General features: G+C 41.3%; 1 protein-coding gene across 1 annotated transcript in view; it reads right to left on the reverse strand.

The window, feature by feature from the left end:
- The window catches only part of LOC108244135 (homeobox protein Meis1), an 81271-nt gene that overhangs the window by 58587 nt on the left and 4985 nt on the right, over positions 1 to 17699 (reverse strand). Inside the window, exons 6-7 of the mRNA XM_017430043.3 lie at positions 16699 to 16842; positions 7978 to 8089 (exon numbers count right to left, since the gene is read on the reverse strand). Of these exons, the coding sequence (XP_017285532.1) occupies positions 7978 to 8089; positions 16699 to 16842 (256 nt within the window). The remainder of the gene's footprint in view (positions 1 to 7977; positions 8090 to 16698; positions 16843 to 17699) is intronic.

A 17699-nucleotide genomic window follows, 5' to 3' on the forward strand; every position in this document is an offset into this window, starting at 1 on the left:
TATTTAAAAGGATTAAAAATGATCTGAGAGAAAAAGTCGTAGGCACAGACACTAAGTGTAGGCATATGAGAGGCAGAGGAAGCGTGAAGGAAGATATTTTTTGTGCACATGCATGTCATGAATGAATATGTATTTCATGTAAATTCTGCACACAAGGCATATTTTAATAGTTCGGGCTATATTTTGCATTTCTTTGGTCATGCAAACAGGCCCACATTTAACCAACAAACAGATGGAGACATAAACTGAATGAATGCAAGGGGATTTTAAAGTAACAGAGGTCTAAGAAGACAATAGTTCAGCTTCAAAAAATGTGCTAATAATTCCACTCAGTGTTTTCCCAGAAAGCCTTTATCAGGGTGAAGACAAATAAGAAGGTGAGAGAGAAGTGAAAAAGGAAAAAATGTACACAAAGAGCAGAGCTATAAAACTCACATACTGAATGTACTCCGAAACCAAAGTCTCCGAGTCAAACAGACTTGAATAACTTATCAAATAGTTTTATGATTATTATCCTCTCACACATGAAATATTGACTCAAGCCAATAAAACAAACTTAGTGGATGTGATTGAAAAAGCAGAGGATCATCTCATGTTAAACCATGGAAGAAGAAGAGAGGAAATTATTGTGTTAACTTTTATTTCAGACCCCCTTTTTCCTCACGACCTCAGCAGCTGTGTAACAACAGCCCTAATCCTAAAAGCAAACTGACTCCTCGCTGTGGGAACTTAATACAATTTCCTCTTTTTTTTGAGAGAGGGGCAAACTCAAGCCACTTGCTCGCTTCATATGAGGCAATAAAAAGTCATCAAGGGTCATGATTTTCTGCTACATGAGTCATTACATGTCAGCGGACGAGCCAGCTACTGCGATAGTGCGAGGTTGTAAAGCTCAGAGAGATGAAGGTCGTGGCTGGGCACTGAAAAGCCTTTACTTTTCCCAGGTAACTACAGGTAATAATGTTTGAGATGCAGTAAATCCACTGAAGGAGGAGTAAACACTGCTACCAGCAACACAGAGTTGTTCTGGATGATTTATAAAGCTGTTTTAGAACCAATTACCCCTTTATGTCAGCTGTATACTGATTTTCATGAGAACAGAGTTAGATCTTCAGCTTTTTATGAACACAAAAACACAAAGACACTGAACCATCAAAACATTTTAACAACATTTAGCTTGAGATTAATTTTTCTCCCCTAGTTCAGTTTACTCTCAGATTCCATGTTATTATCGCCGCCACTGAAATGTGAAGTTGGACAATTATGTTTTTGCCTGTCTCTGTGTACATGTGTTGGTTTGTCTGTCTGTCACCAAAATATCTCATGAAAACTGTATAGACTTTAATGAAAGTTCCAGAAAATAATCACTAGACATACTACTACAAATGATTACCTTTGGATGCCAAACCCAATCAAATTGGCCACCACACCTAACCGACCTTATCAAACACAAAAAAAGGCTTTAATTCAGTCAGTCCTACAGTTATTGTGCTAAAATTTGGAGTGGAAGTAGTTAAGACTAATTCCCAACACACACTCCAAATATTACACATTGCACGACATCCTTGCTTAAAACTTTGGCATTAGCTCATGGCATCAACTCTGTCTGTCTTTTAATGAAACTCTCAGAAAGTAAGTACTGGATATAAATCTACATCTGATTATATTTTGGTTGTCAAAAAAAGTGATCTTGATACGGATCCTAAAATGTTTTAATGACTCTATGGCCTTGGTGGAGGTTTCTGACTTTCCTTCTCTTTCCTGTGTTCACACACCCTGAAGAAATCAAACAGAGAATGCTTCTTGTATCTGCCAGCTACTCCACTCCCACCTCTAGTAATACAGACTAAAGAAAAATCAAAAGAACCACATACCTTTTATCCACCCACAGAGTCTCACATGTAAACAGATTACTGGTAAAGCTGGACACCAATAAGACAATTACCGGACCAAGGATCTTGCTCGATTACGTCTAGACAATGTCTAGACAACATACACACAAGGTTAACCACTGTGTCTCTTAATATCTGCTTTTTTTTAGATTTATTATTTTGTCTGAAAGACTTTGGCACTGATTAATAAAAGCAATTATTTAAAGTTGTGTTTATAATTTTGCTTAACCGTGAAAAGGAAAATGAGCACATCATTTTTGAGTCGCTGAAAGAACCAATCAAGTCAGGCAGGGGGAACACAACACAAACAAATACAGCTCTCTCTTCCGGTCTGCTGGACAATTGGACCAATTAATCAGTGACTTTGAAGGGGACACGTGAAGCTGAACGATTGGACGAGCGGAAGCTGGCTGCTGATTGCCTGGAACCCCTGTTCATGTCCACGTTTGCCCACCCTGGCTCTGGCAACGACCCAAGAAGATGACTGAAAACAGCAGCGGGTCTGTGGAGGCTTGACCTTGTTGGAGGGCACAGAGGTTGAATGAATGAATAGATGGATGGATGGACAGATGGATGGATGACAGCATCAGGAACATTTCTTACACAGCTAATCAAAATTAGCCTAGACAAAAATGGTTCTAACTTAGTCAAATTGACAGATACTGAGCCAACGTTTGAGATGGTAGTAACCAAGAGTCATCCCTAACACATACTGTGAGCACTAATGCATCTCACAAGATCTTGCACTACAACATGAGATTGTGCATAACATCATTTGCAAGATTAAACCAAAACGGCCCTCATAAGAAGATCTTAGTTTAAGTATAAAAGGTGGAGGGTGATATGCATTTTTTGAAGGAATGTTAGAGCTTTAATTTGTATATGTAAAACATCCATAAACCTAATTTCTGTCAAATAACTTAACCTTTGTGTAAATTTTACAAAAAAGACTGTTTCAGAACATCGGGATTTCATGAAAAAAATAACAAGACTATTGTTCACTTTAGACACATATTTGTAGCAATTAAGTGGGTCATATAGCAAAAATAAGCACATATAAGTTTAATTCTCCAAATGGCCTGAACCGAATCTCAGAGCTAGATATCACACAACAAGCAGGAATCTCAGGCCAGCAATTTAGGCAAACAGTAACACTCGGCCTTACAGGGAGCCGTTTGTCTTGGATCGGCACACTGTTCTCTTTACAAACAGTCAGGGTAATTGGTGATACATATCTAATATCAGCAGTCATCGCCTCACTCCCGGGACGACTCTGACCAGCAGAAGAAGAGAACCTCGTAGCTTTCAGAAACAGAGCAGACACTTTGCTCCTCTCGCTCAGCTCGCATCCACATCGCTGCGGCTGACCAGTTCAGTGCCTGAATGTTTTTTCTGTTTCCTTCGCACGCCAGCCCCTCAGAGAAGCCGACGGGTGTCCTTACAAATTCACACAGGCAAAGAGGAGCACTTTATACTGCGAGAAAAAAAAAAGAGTACATGAGGGACTCCCCGCCATCACAGGCGCATATGATCTGTTAGCTTTTCCTTCACCCTTCGAAGCATTACTTTTTTACAAAACAGCATGATCCAAGGCTTCTCCAGAGTGCTTGTGGGTATTAAACAAAGCAGGCTGGTGGTAGGCGCTAGTTAACATACAGTAATAGAGAGGGACTAATTAACTGCAGTTGCTCTCTGACTTTTTCTTGTCAGTGTTAGCTGGATGTTTACAAAGATCTCTCGAAGAAAGGGGGGTGAGAGAAAAAAATAAGAGGCTTTCTTCTTTGTATGCTCTTTAGGGAGAAAGGAGACACCCAGAACTGATTTTAATGACATGTGCGAAACAAATGTGATCCTCCCTCAATTCTTTTTTTTTTTTATCTGTTACTGCCAATGGAATTTAGTGCTAAAATACACCATGGGCATTGTGGTCAAAGCATAAACACCATAACTGAGGATGCAGCATGTGAGAATTGTCACCATATGTAAAAATAAAAGGCAGATTGTTTTTCACATCCCCTCTTTGACACTCACAAAGCTCTGCAAAACATCTGCTAGTTTAATAGTTATCATTATCTGTCTTCTTGTTAAAGTAGATTATTGTTTTATTAAAATATTTCTCACGATTCCTCTGTCGTTTTGATTTGAGGATGCGCTTCCAGGTTACAACAGAAAAAAAATTAAACTGCTGAGCAGTGACCCGTTAAAACAAGGGAACAGGGCAGAGCATGTGGTGTTCTACTCTAAAAAAAAAAAAAGTAAGCAAAAAAAGGCCAGTTCTCTAGTTAAAGGTTCTCTTCTGTCTAGCGTCCTTCCTATGAGCTTTGCTCTGCTGGAGGAGAGAAGAATGAGGAGTAGACGATAAGCAGACAAGAGGGGAGGAATCAGAGACAGATTAGGAGTAGAAGAAGGGAGAGAGACTCAGAAAAAAGAGTAATAAAAGGGTAAAAGAAAAGGAAAAAAATACTAATGTTAGAAAATATCACAGCTCTTCAGGCTGAAGGTCAGAGAAAGTGGTCAAGGGAAAGAAATCTTCCCCTCAACATCACAGGTAATTTAGGCAAGCTCCATTATGACGTGCAATTTAGTTTTAAAGGTGAATTATCATTGGCACCCTTGGGTGAATTGTTCTTCAGGGCCACCTAAGAACTTTAAAACTTTTCAAAGCTGAAACATTTTGACACTGTGACCCCTAACCCCAATCAAAACCCTTTCATGAATGTATCTACACATTTTTTGTGCTGGTTTGTTTCTCTTTCTTGTTCCTCAGACGTGGCTGCCCTTTCTGAAACTGGTTCTGCTGGAGGTTTTCCTGGAAAAATGAAGTTCTACTCTCCACTGTTGCGCACTGCCATGTGCATGTTTTTAGGACAGGAGATTATATTAAAGTGATGGTTCAATGCTTTGTTGATTTCTTTTAAACTTTTCTTTTTAATATAAATTGTCATTTTACAGCTGACCTGATTGTAACCCGCCTCTCACCCACTGATTGCTGGAATAGGTTTCCTGATCATCACAAATCAAGTGCAGAAGTGAGTGTCAGTAGACTGTATTGAGTTGACATTATTAGAAATGATTTGTACTGTATGCAACTTAATTTGAACTGGACTCATTTACTTTTCTGTATTAAACCCAGAAATTACTTTTGTTGTGAATTGGTGCTAGACAAATAAACTGGACAACTTTTATTGCTCAAACTTTGTCAAGTAAAGTACTTTGTTGTATAACTAGAGAAACTTAACAGAGACTGAAAGAAAAAGATGAATCATAAAAGTTAAAAAAAAGAGAGCGTGTGTCCTTCTGAAGCCGTAAGCCTTTATTTCTCTGAGCTATGACTGTTGGCCACTAGTGAAAGATACAAAATTATGAGAAAATATGTACACTTTCAGTTGAAATCACACTGAATTACTACTTACAGTGCATATGTACATAACTGAGAAAAAATTGTGACATTCACTCCACACTTCTGCAAATAATGTGCACATTTTTTTCACAATTTAGTCACAAAGGGTTGTAACTATGTTCCAATGCTGGCTTACAGTACAGATCTCCAGTGGCTTTTTTATTTGCTAGCTATTTTTTTTGGAAATGTTTGTAAATCTTATTTTTAGTAGCACTTATTTTAAATGTGTTTTATATGATCTTGTAGGCCTGGGGACTTGTTTAGGATGTCCAAGAAAATGAAAGGAAAAAAAATGTATGGGCAAAATTTAAGAAGTAATTTGAAGAAAGGGTATAAAACAAGAAGATAAGCAACATGAGTTTAAAAAAGGAAAGAAAAGATTAGGCTAAAAATAAGGGAAAAAATTGAGACAAATGTGAAGGTATAGAATAAAAGTAGGCAAGAAAGCCAAAAATGTGAAACATCAAAAATGTAAAACATAAAGAGTGAGAAAGATGTAAAAACAAAATCAGAGAAGAACATAATGAAGATGAAAGACAGCACATAAGAAAAAGAGGTTAAAAAATGAGAAAGACGGAGAAAATACAAAAAGTGGTGTTTGAGAGCGAGTGGGAGGCAAGGAAGCCCCCCAAAAAGGGGGAGGGATAGATGAGGAGAGAGAAAACCAGCTGACATTAAAATGAAAGCGAGACTGAAGAGTAGGTGGGAGACAAGGGAAAACTGCAAAAAGAGAGGGAGGACGTGAAGATAAAAGAGTGCAAGAGAGGGGGAAGAGAGACAACGAGGTGAAGTTGTCAAGGAGAGAGAGAGCGAAGTGCCAAACAGATAAATAACCAGCTTACTGGGATTACCAAGTGAATGACACAGAATTTGCTGGAGCCAAAATGATGTGGCAGTGATAGCTCTTAACCCATTTAAGCCTGAAAACAGTCCAATATGTCCTGCGGTATATTCTCTGTTGTCACTGCAGTCTGAAGCACTGTTGGGTCTTCTGTTTATCTGCAAGCTTTAAAAAGACGAGGGCTTTTCTAACGCTACCTGGGTCTGAAAACGAAGAATACTCGGCCAAACGTTGAGCAGAGAAATAAGCAGCACCCACTTCTTCCCCCACCCCAAAGTGCACTGTGCAACCGCATTATGATTTAACAACACAAATTTAGTTGCCAGACTTCACTTTCATTTTTTTTCTCTTCTTTTTAAGGCTCAGGGCAAGCAAAAGATTTAGTGATATTTAAAAGTACATTTGCAGATTGTTGGAACTTTACTGGAAATGAAACCAGAATAAAACATTTAACCGACGAAGATATCCGTGATCATTTTAATATCATCACCAGTTTTATGACTTTTATGATCCCAGCAGCACTTAAAATTTAAAAAGCTAAATGGATCTACTTCTTCTTTTTTTTTTTCAAAAGTTGTCTTTGCTTTAAATTTGCTAGTTTGCCAACAAGTTTTTATTCCTGCAGATACATATGCATAAGAAAATCCATCACGTTTTAAAGCACTGCATTCAAAATACCAACAAACACACACATTTATCTAAACTCCACCCCTTGTTTACCCTCCAGTGGACTCCAAACAGCAAATAGAAACCTTCTACAGCCAGACAGATTTGGGGAAACAGAGATTTGAGGTGACAGAGAGATGATGAGATAGAGTCATTGGAGTGGGGCGAGCATAAGGAGCGAGTCTATAATTGGAAAGATGTGAAAAATGAAGTGTCAGTTTGGTCAATAAGGGGCAAAGGTCGCAGAAGCAGGAGCCCAAACTCGGCACGGAGCACGCTCATTAGAGCGACCAATCAGCTCTTGGCTGGCTGCTCCAGACTATTAGTCATCAAAGGTAGAGGAGGGCGCCCACACTTACACAGTATCTCTTTGTCTTGCCCCGTTTCACTGTAATTTCAGAGCTCTTTCATCAGTCTGTTTTCCTTTTTCACATGATCCATGTTTCAGGTTTTGTTTTAAACTAATGTCTAAATCTTCGAAACTGACCATTACTGAGGAGTGGGAGTGAAAGTAAAAAGTATGCGGGAGAAAGCAAAAAGCAAGGCTCGGTAAGAGACAAAGACAGAGCGTGTGTGTTGATTCTTCAAACTGGAAGGCATGGCAACGTTCCCGTCTCCCTCCCGGGTTCTACCTGCTGGTACTGGCAACCCTGCAAACTGCTCAATTTGACTTTGCCTTCAATATTACAGTATATAGAGTTGCTGTTTTAGCATACAGTTTGTTTGCAACCACAACATGACTCTGTTCTCCTGCTGTTGCTTCCTTATTACACACAAGCAACCCCACAATGCACAGAAACTGTGCGCACATGTGACAGTCTGCCGATTCTGCATCAAATCAGTGCATAGACTCACACAAGCAACTTCATCTCTCTTGTAAAAAAACACCTTTATGATTTCAAAACTCTTTTTATGGGTCCTATTTTGCTCGAACAAGTCTGCAAAAGTGTCTCAAACTAAAGTGAAATCTCCATACGAGGTTAAAGAATTGCTTTGTAAAAAAACACTGATTTGTTACAAGCAACTATGAGATTCTACAAGAACGCACTTTGCATATGTTGAAATAAAACCTAAGAAAGTTTTCTGCCATCTACTTGGTGAATATGACATAATCTAGTGGACTGGACACTCAGCGTCTTTGTGTTCTTGTTACACTCTTCTGCCGCATTAACTCCTACCCTGTTCGCTGCTGTTGTCACCGCTGTGTGACGTGTGCCCGCCACTGGACGGTCCCGGTGTTCCTCCGGAGCGCGTGGACGCCGTGTCGTCGTGATCTCTGTTCCAGGACGTCTGTCGAGGGGAGAGACAGCACAGAAAAGTCAGTCTGTGGATGTTGTCAACCGTCTTTCTTTTTCTTTTTTTTTTAAATATACCTCACTTTACAAGAGACATAAAAATATACAAAATGACATTTAAAATTAAATCATCATTGCCAACTCTTAGGCCTGTCACGCAGTAAGGAACATTTTATGGAATGCAGATTATTAGGGCTTTATGAAGAGGCGAATAAAAAGCGAACATGTTGCTTTGGTTTCCAGCTTTCTGAAGCATGCAATCCGCGGCTGCCTCCATTTGGCTCAAACCACTAGCAGATGAAAATACAAAACAGCTACAACTTAAGATAGGGTACAGCGAGAGCCAGGGAGTGATGTCATCCAGGCAGAGGGAGAGGGAGCAGGAGGTAAATAAGTCAAGGATTGCCACATCAGTAGAAATCCTCTGTTTTTGCCCAAAAATGTAAAAAAAAAAAGACGAGGAATGATAATCATAGATGGCCAATGAGGTGGAATTAGATTTCATTTTGGGCAGCAGGACAGAGGCTTAATCAAATAAGCAAATGTTTTCACACAGTCAAACAAAGTGAAACAAAATACTGCGTGACCAATCCAGCTGAGGCTGAGTGAAAACAAATAAAAAATTTCAGGTAAGTTAAAAAAAAAAAACTCCACTGAATATAATCTGTTTTAGCTGACGAGACAGGCTCAGGAGATTTGAGTTTATATATAGTAAGTTGTGTCTAAGGTCAGATGAGTGTCAGCTGCACACTGGACAGTGGTTAGCAAATGGCCCATAGAGGATGGAAAACATAAAACCACACGCCACAAATAGTGTAAACAGACAGGAAGGCAGACAGCAAATACAATCACACAGCTAGAGACAGATAAAGACACCCAAAGATGCCTACAAACATGAACAAATGCTGAAAGAATACAGAAAAATCTAACCCCATACTAAGCCGCTATGTAACTGAAACCAAACCAGATGTCTCCCAGTGCTCTGCGAAGCAACATTAGTGCTCAAGACGGGAGAAAAGAGACCTCAGAATAAGAGGAAATGGAATCTAATGCCTTAGATACAACTCGATTTCACAAACAAACAAAACACACGCAGCACAAACACTTATCGAGCCTCCTCCACCTCCGCCTGCGCAAGCCTATCTTTGCTCTGTGAAAATCAAATGAAGCAGATATCAAGGGGGCAATGTGGTGCTTGCATCTCGCTTTTAGGGCTTCGCGACGAAATGAGTGATAGAAACCCACATGGAGGAAGAGAAGAGGGAGAGGAGAGAAACACTGTGGGGAACAACTGGTTTCAATTGGGATACTACGGTTGGCGCTGCTGCTGCTGCTGCTGTGAGAAGAGTTTAGCTTTATACAAAGAAGCAGATATTATTTCATGACAGAGAATTTGTTTAAAACAAAATAAAGATGGAGCAGAATAACAGACAGAACATACGAGTCAGCAAATTCAACACATTTGGGGTGTATTAGAGCTTGTTTGATGTTCCCTGGCTATGAAATTATAATCCAGTGCTTACATGGACGATATAATCGTTTTCCAAATTAGGCTTTGCAAAAAAGAAAAAAAAGGGACTAAAGTCACCACACAAAAGCAAGACTGGGATTTCAATTGGGTAGATAAACGTTGATTTTAACGGGGATAAAATACCAAGATGATTGGTTTTTATTTTCAAACTCCTAGAATTTTTTTTTTGCTGACCATAGAAGATGAAAAAAAAAAATGAAACACCCATGCATGACCGAGTGACTCCAGAGAACATCAGATGTGAAGTAATCTAGAACACATGCTCAAAACACAAACAGTTAACTACAGCTTTTGACAGTTCTTTAAAAAAAAAAAACTGCAGCGTTTAAAAAATGAGCAGAACTTGTTTATTCAGAGTTCTGTGAAACAGAATTGCACACAGTATCCCTGGGGATGTTGAACGGCAAGTAGTGAAAAAAACCAAGAGCCTCAGCTTGCAAAAAAAGGGATGTGATTTTTTTTTTATATCCTTTTTGTTGTAATTCTCTAACAAATTCCATTTGAAAATATAATTAGAAAGTGGAGGGGGGGAAAATGGCAAACTACTGCATTAGCTGTAATTGAACAAAAGAGCGCTTTGCCTGCTGGGAGGTGGCCACTGAGGCCCCATGGGAAACGGGGCGGGGCTGAGACAGGGCCTGGTGGCATCTCTGCAGGGACGGGGCGTTTATTTATAATCACACACCGCCCTTGGATGGAACAGGCCCAGCACTGATCTAACACGCAATTAATACACACATGGCTGAGATAACACAAGTACACACAGGTCACACAGCATGTGTGTTCTGTTCACACACACACACAAAAATGCTTCTCTTGGTCACTTCGCTTGTGCAAACACTCCCATAGATACAAATACTTTTTATCTGCCTTACACAAATACATGCACACCTGGCTTATTATCAGAAGAACTCAACTTGACCAAAAGATACACAGAGAGCAAGAAAAACACACACCCTGTGCCAACAACACTTTAAAAATACAAAAAGAAGGGACACCTTCAAAATATGTAAATTCACAGGAGTAACAGATGCATAAACAGAAAGCTGGAAGAAACAGAGAGAAAGAGAAGTGCCCTCCTGGTTCTCTTAATGAGCCGTAGTCTCTAACTCTCTCCCCCCACACTCGTTGTAACTGTTTCTCGCTCTTGCTTGATGTCTTCTGTGCAGGATAAAGATTAATTCAATGCTTAATTGTTCAGTAAATTCAATTTTCCACGTCCTATTCTGCCTAGATTTAGCTAAAGTTCTTAAATCTTCCAAGCCAAGGGAACCCCGTTTTTGAGCCACACATACCTTTCTTCTTCCTTTCTTCTCTCTTTTTTTTCATCACCTTTTCTTCCCCCTCCCCTCCCCTTCTACACCAGCCTAATTCGCTGTGAAAAGATTTTCCTTGCTGGAAATTCTGATTCTGCTATGATCGGTGAGGCATTCCAATCCGATGCATTCTCATTGTGCCTAAGATGCAAGAAGGGGCTTCCCTTTCTCACTGTGCCAGGCCCCGTATCATACAAGCGCTCATGCAAGAAATGTTGCCTTGCCAATTCATTTGCAGTTATAAAGAAAATGGTTCAGGTTGTTGTGCTTTGCCACCCCACTCTGCCTTCCTTTTTTCACTCAGAGAAATCTTTTGTGATGATATGGATATTTACTTTTCACTCTGTGCCAGCGAGCATGCGGAAATAATCGTATGTGCATACTTTACGGCACAGACATAAATATCCAAATACCCCCCACACACACATATACACATGTATACTCCTGCGCAGTGGTACATCTGAATCAAAGATGACAGTCAGGTTACTCCATGCCTGAGAATTTCTGATGCGTCTGTCTTCTGTGGTTGTTTTCTTTAACACAATTTTTGACCTTTTGCAACAGCGCCACTTCCTTGAACTGAAATCCGCAAGAATGCCATGTGTTGCAGCAGCGAGATGGCCTGCAATAACTCCGGACACATTCTCGCACTCAGCCGAACGCTGGTGGGAAAGCTGTAAGTGAAAGGGGCTGAAAGGCCAGCTATTGTAAACTCTTGTTTACTTTGCTTTCCACTGTGACTAGATAAAGCAGGATCTGCCTCTCTGATAACCGGCCAGGCAAGTGCTTGCCCGACTACCTCTGCTTTCTCAGCTCTCTCCACCCCTCTCCTCCCCTGGCTGCAATATTAGTGCTTCCAAAATGAAAAGAGGGGCTGATAATGGTATGCGTGGAAAAAAAAAAGTGTGTGTGTGTATGGGAGGGGGGCAAAAGACCCCCTCACTCCCTCCCTTCTCCACTCTCTTTCCTCCCTAACTCTTGACAATAGACAAAGAAAGGAGAAATAACCTTATAATTGCTGAAGGGGTGAGGAAGAAAACTGGATTTGGTCTCTTGAGTGTGTAAAGTATGCTGTGTTGAATAGCCGTCAGGTACTCTTGAATTGGCTTTTTTAAAACTGGTAGGTTAACCTCATAAAGACAAGCAAAGATAATTACATGTTTGAGATAATTACCCGAGCTTTCAAAGTCTGTTTAGATGGCACTCGTGGAAACTGATTTTTATTTCTCTCCGTGGCCCTTTCCACTTCAACTCTTGCTATATGCTCCGTGTTTATCCGGCGAGAGCTGAAATCCAAATAAAAACATTAACTCAAGTGCTTTTCCCATCCACACTACTGAGTCCCAAACAAAGAAGCTTCCTCTTTTTTTTCATTTTCTGTGAATAAAAAGGCAGGCGTGATTTCTTAATGACCTGTTTCGCAGCAGACCCTTCTTTAGCCTAGCCTAGCTTAACTTGCGGCCGCCGTGCTTGGATTTGCACGGCAGATTCCTTGGAGACAAGCTGTTTGTGACGGAGGCCATTGTCAGAGGCTTGCAGGGGGTTAAGGGGGAGAGGAACTTTCCATTAGCTAAGTACACATGTGTTAAGCCAGGTTATTGTTTACTTAGCCAAAGAAACCACAGCATGCAGGCCTTGGGGACAGACATGGCCGCTCATCATAAGCATCAGGAGTCACAAGCCAAGAACTTTATTTGCCATTGGGATCTTGTGGTTCAACTAAGAACTACTTTCCAGCAACACTGAAAGATTTTAAAAACAAACAATAAATTAACTACCAAAAAAGAAACATACAAAAACAAACAAATTGTATGGCGGCATTTAAGAGGACATTCCTAATCTTTGATGTCACTCCAGCATTGAGTTGCATAATCATAATCACCCCTACTTGTTATTCCACCACAATAATGAAGAGGCTAAGAAACACACAAGTCACGTGGTCTCTTCTTTGTGTCACTTGTTGAATCCTCAACAGCCGCTAGGCATTCACTTCCCAAAAGGAAAAAAAGAGAGGAGTTTAGGGGAGGAGAAGAGAAGCGAGGGGGGGGTGACTGTGGGGGTCAACCCTCTTCTCTATTCAACTACAAAAGCCGCTATTACCAACAATCACTACAATGATTCCAAAGTTTGTATTAAGAACAGCAGCGCGCCACTGTAGAAGAGCGAGTGAGTGTGCCTGTTGGGCCGGCTGAAACTCGATCCATACCTCAACGTGAGGCGGATAGATTAGCGATAGCAGCGTACTGATTAGGAAAATAGTGGCTGAACCCAGCAGTCATGGTTTCCATTGGGTTAGGAGCTTAGGGGAGGGGGGAAGGAGGTCACTCTTTGACAGCCAGAGTTACCTAAACCAACACTGCTGGGTCTCGCTGACCTGGAAACCCGCACTTGTGTAGCATAACAGTGCCATTTGTTGGGAAAAGATACCACGATAGTGCTATCAGGAGTAAATTCTTACACAGTGACCACAACACTTAACGCGCACAGGCAGGGTTTGTTTAGGAAAGATTGTACAGCATGTAAGGAAAACAGCAAAGGATCTCAAACATATAGATGCGTTTTCAGATTGTCAGGCGGCTCACATTCTTTTTACATGATTTCAGAAGCAGTGCCGCAAAAGCGTCCTCAATATAATGGCACCCCTCCACTAAATTAACTTGCATCACAACAATTGCTGAACATTCATAATCATTTAGGACTCCTACATCCACAAAAAGTCAGCCAGTGAATAATTTTTTAAGGAAGTTTCAATTATTTCCAGCCCCACTTCAGGCTGCATGGCTCAATCAAGTAGAGGAGCTCTTGAGACTTGGAGTGAGTCCTCAGCACTATTAGCAGTGTTCAGCATCGACGGCGAAGAGCCCGGGCCCTCTGAGTTCATTAGCAAATTGCCATACCCCTCCCCGTGCTCTCTGTGCAATTAAAGGCAACTGTGCAAAATGGCGTGCTGCAGCGGTGAAAAAGTCTCTGGCTGTAATGAACATGTGTGCCAGACCAAACTGAGGCACAATCAGCAAATTGTGGCTGCTGTATTTCCACAACAACAAGAAGAGCTGAAATGCACACCACAAAACTCAGCCTTCGCCCCAAAATAAATCATCCCGCAAGGTCAAAGTCCATCCAATGGGGCAGCACAAAACTTGCAGCCCAAGTGCAGGGTTTAGGCATGCATGGAAACTTTGCAGAAACCAGCAGGGAAAGAGTTAAGTCCAACTGGTGCTAACCAGTCACTCCACTCACATAGCACCTGAGGGGGGTGCTGCATTTATCAGGCCAGTCTGAACACACACTTGCACACAACAGCAGCATGCACACAAACACACACCGACGCACACACGTATATGCATACACTTGCACAGAGAAAGACACACACACACAAGCATCGGAGGGTAAGCCCAAACTAGCTGAGCTGCATTCACAAGCCAGAGCAGAGCCTCTGACTTTTTCACCTCTTAGCTATGCTCTGCTTTCTTTAGAAAGAGGCGCTCAGTGTCCCTCCTTACTCGCATGTATGCAAACTAAAAAGATTTTAAAAAAAAAGACATAAAAAGATGCAAAAAAATTACTTTCATGACGCAAGGGTGAAAAATGCAGCAACAGACGTTGGATTGTTGAGTTTAATAAATTCAAAGTATTTTCTTTTTTTACCCTCTGACATTTTTTTCCCCTTTCCTCTGCTACAGTCGCCTCACTGGAATAAATTGGTTTATGAATAAATGAGCCTACTTTCTCCATCTTGTTAACATTGTTCTTTCGTGCAAATTCACGGCGTTTCTTTCCAGTCCACTTCAACTTTATGCCCGAGGGCATATATTAAAAATACATATGGAAAGAGATAATGCACACACAATGCAAATTTGTTAAGGGGTGTCACTGCGTAACAACGGCAGATAAGATGTCACCCAAAAATCACCCCCACAGTTCGCAAAATATAGTATATCTTCAGCTGCAAGTAAGCCATGAAGTGTGTTGCTATTTGACAGACAATACAAGTATTCAGCATTAAGAGGCATGCACCCTTTGCCTGTTTGGATATGCCTGTTTACACACACACATGCTCCTAAAACATAATCTCATCCCTCAACATTACACATTTGTCAAAAAGTTTTCCTATATGTCTTGATCTAAAATCCGCCTGCAGGTCATTTATATTATTCTGTCAGCGTAAACATATGTGGATTAGTCCTGAATTGGCTACACAGGGACCATCATTATATTAAAATAGGCCATGTCTTCATCTTACAGTCAATTAAAGATGTGCATGAGTGCCCCAAGCACAACATCATTTTCTTCATATACCTAAAAACCCAAGGGTTTTAACTTATTATTTCCATATAACGTAAAGTCTTCATTCTGACCTATCTATATAAAAAAAAAACTAAAAAAAAGAAAACTTTTTGAAAACTGAATCCCTGAGAGAGTACAACACCGTTCAAAGAGACACTTAAATGCACAAGTGGCGTCTGTGTTATTTAATTATGTTCCTGGATTAAATGAAGTATTATCTTCCGCGTGATCTTTCTCATTTCCATAATCAGACAGAAGGGCGGCTGGGTAGGGGTGTGTGTGAGTCTGTGTGTGTGTGTGGAGGGGGCGGGGGTTGTCTTCCCAGTCGGGCCCAGCTCCTCTCCCAGTCCTGCCATTCAGCAGCCCAGAACATAAAAGCCGCTGGCTGCCTCGCGCTCTCAGACCAACCACTCAACCATATGGAAGGCAGTGGATTTAAATTATTTAGCCTAATCGCTTCATTACTTTTTATGTCGGACTATCCAGCTAATCCCTTTAATTTGGACACTTCATTTTTACCCCCGTCCTCTTTCGCAAACCACGGGTTATATACTCCTAAACCCTTTAAAACTCTTGGATATTTGAACTTATTTGTATCCTGTGCATATGACAGACGCTATTAATGGCCAAAATCTAGATTTGCATAATTCTAATCATCGGTTACTGTTATCATTATTTAACGGCAGTGCGCGCGGACCATTACAGGGTCATGCCGGTGCGCATACGATGTCCCCGGAGTGCCAACAGTCAGTGGAGCACATAATGAAGGCTGTGGTTATCTGTGATATCTGCACAAAGGGAAACACTTCCTAATCTACCTTTAATACCCGCTGCTTCTGAAGAATCCGCCGTACTGTTTGGTGCTGAATCTGTGCGCTCGGAGCGAAATATATGTATAAAAAAGGAGGAGGAGGAGGAGGAGGAGGAGGAGGAGGAGGAGAGGAAGGGGTCCCGATAAGCAATGTGCACTCATGTCTAAGGAAAAATACTGACAAGACGCGTAATGAACCGTGAACTCTACGGTGGAGAAACTAAGGCATCTTCTAAAGTCCAGTGTGCTGCCCATGGAGCCCCTCTCTGCTCCCCAACAACAACAACACACACACATCTACACACACACACGCTGGTGCTCCGTGTAGAGGTTCAAAAAGAGAGAAAAGGAGAAGAGAGGGGGGGAAAATGAAGAAGGCTTCTAAATTAAAATCGACATGAAACAGGTCAAGTTTATGGCGATGCTTTTTCGAGGTAATCTTCCCGGGTCGGTTCCGGGTTCAAGTCTTAATGGACCAATAATAGCAACATTATTCTGATTTTTTTTTTTTCATTCCGAAGGAAACGGCTTTAATCATATGCAAATAACAGCGGAGTGGAGCGGTGGCCCAGAATAGATGAATAACCAGCAGGGAGAACACACACGCACAGCCTATAACACAGACACACACACAGACAGAGTTAGATGGAGAGATGTACCTGATCTAAGGCCACCGATCTTGTGATTTCTTCGCTGTCTGATTTGGACCCCCCCTCTCGGTCGTCTATGACCAAGTCGATGGGCATCTTGCCTTTCAAGCAGCTGATGTACCGATGGCAGAAATTATCACACAGCTCGTGTACCTGCAGAGAGAGGAGGAAGACGCGTCACCAGGGCTCGACCCCCCAAATTGACATCACACACCGCCGAGCCTCGAAATGAATAAAAACTTTTTGAAGGCTGTTTTCGCAGGGCGACTTTGATTATAAAATATCTAAAAACAATAAAAGTTGCTCAAAAAAATCTTTTTTTTTTGTTGTTCTATTCAAACACAACATATCTTTCCATTTTCTTGAAAACGATATTGACATGAAATAACTTGGGAGTGTGTGTGCAGCGGCTCACTACAGGATCTGACTTTAATTTCTCTCCTCTTAAAATAGAGATATCGTCGAAAATTGACAGTGACAAGAGGGCTCAGAGGCTACAACGCACTCAACACCCGTGTTAAATTCATCATCGGTGCCCCGGGTAGTGGCCATTAGCCGAGGACGACCCGCCTGACTGACATTTAAGGTAAACTGTTTAATTCTGTCCACTTATTACATTATCACTGCCAACGTGAGGCACCCTGCGAGGAAAAAAAAAAGAAAATGCCACGTGCATGAGAAAAGTTGAGCTTACTTTCGTCAATATTGTTCTGCAGACAGATTGCAAGGAATATAGGGGGTGGGTTGCAAGCTAAAACTTTAAATAACTCTTTCTTTCTGGATCTGACACAGAAACAAGTCAGACCGTTCCACCCACTGCTCGGTCTTCCCACAGATGGCCGCCTGGGGCCTCCTGCCCTCCGCTAAGAAAACCCGCAAACTTTGCCTGGATGTTTCACCTTGCGCGCAATCGCTGCCAACATTAAAACTTCATTAAAACATAGGAGGACCCCCCACCACCATCTCCTTTTTCTTTTTTGGGGGGTGGTAGTGTAGGGTGGGGGTGGGGG

The sequence above is a fragment of the Kryptolebias marmoratus genome, linkage group LG22, assembly GCF_001649575.2.
Source record: "Kryptolebias marmoratus isolate JLee-2015 linkage group LG22, ASM164957v2, whole genome shotgun sequence".
Taxonomy (NCBI): Eukaryota; Metazoa; Chordata; class Actinopteri; order Cyprinodontiformes; family Rivulidae; genus Kryptolebias; species Kryptolebias marmoratus.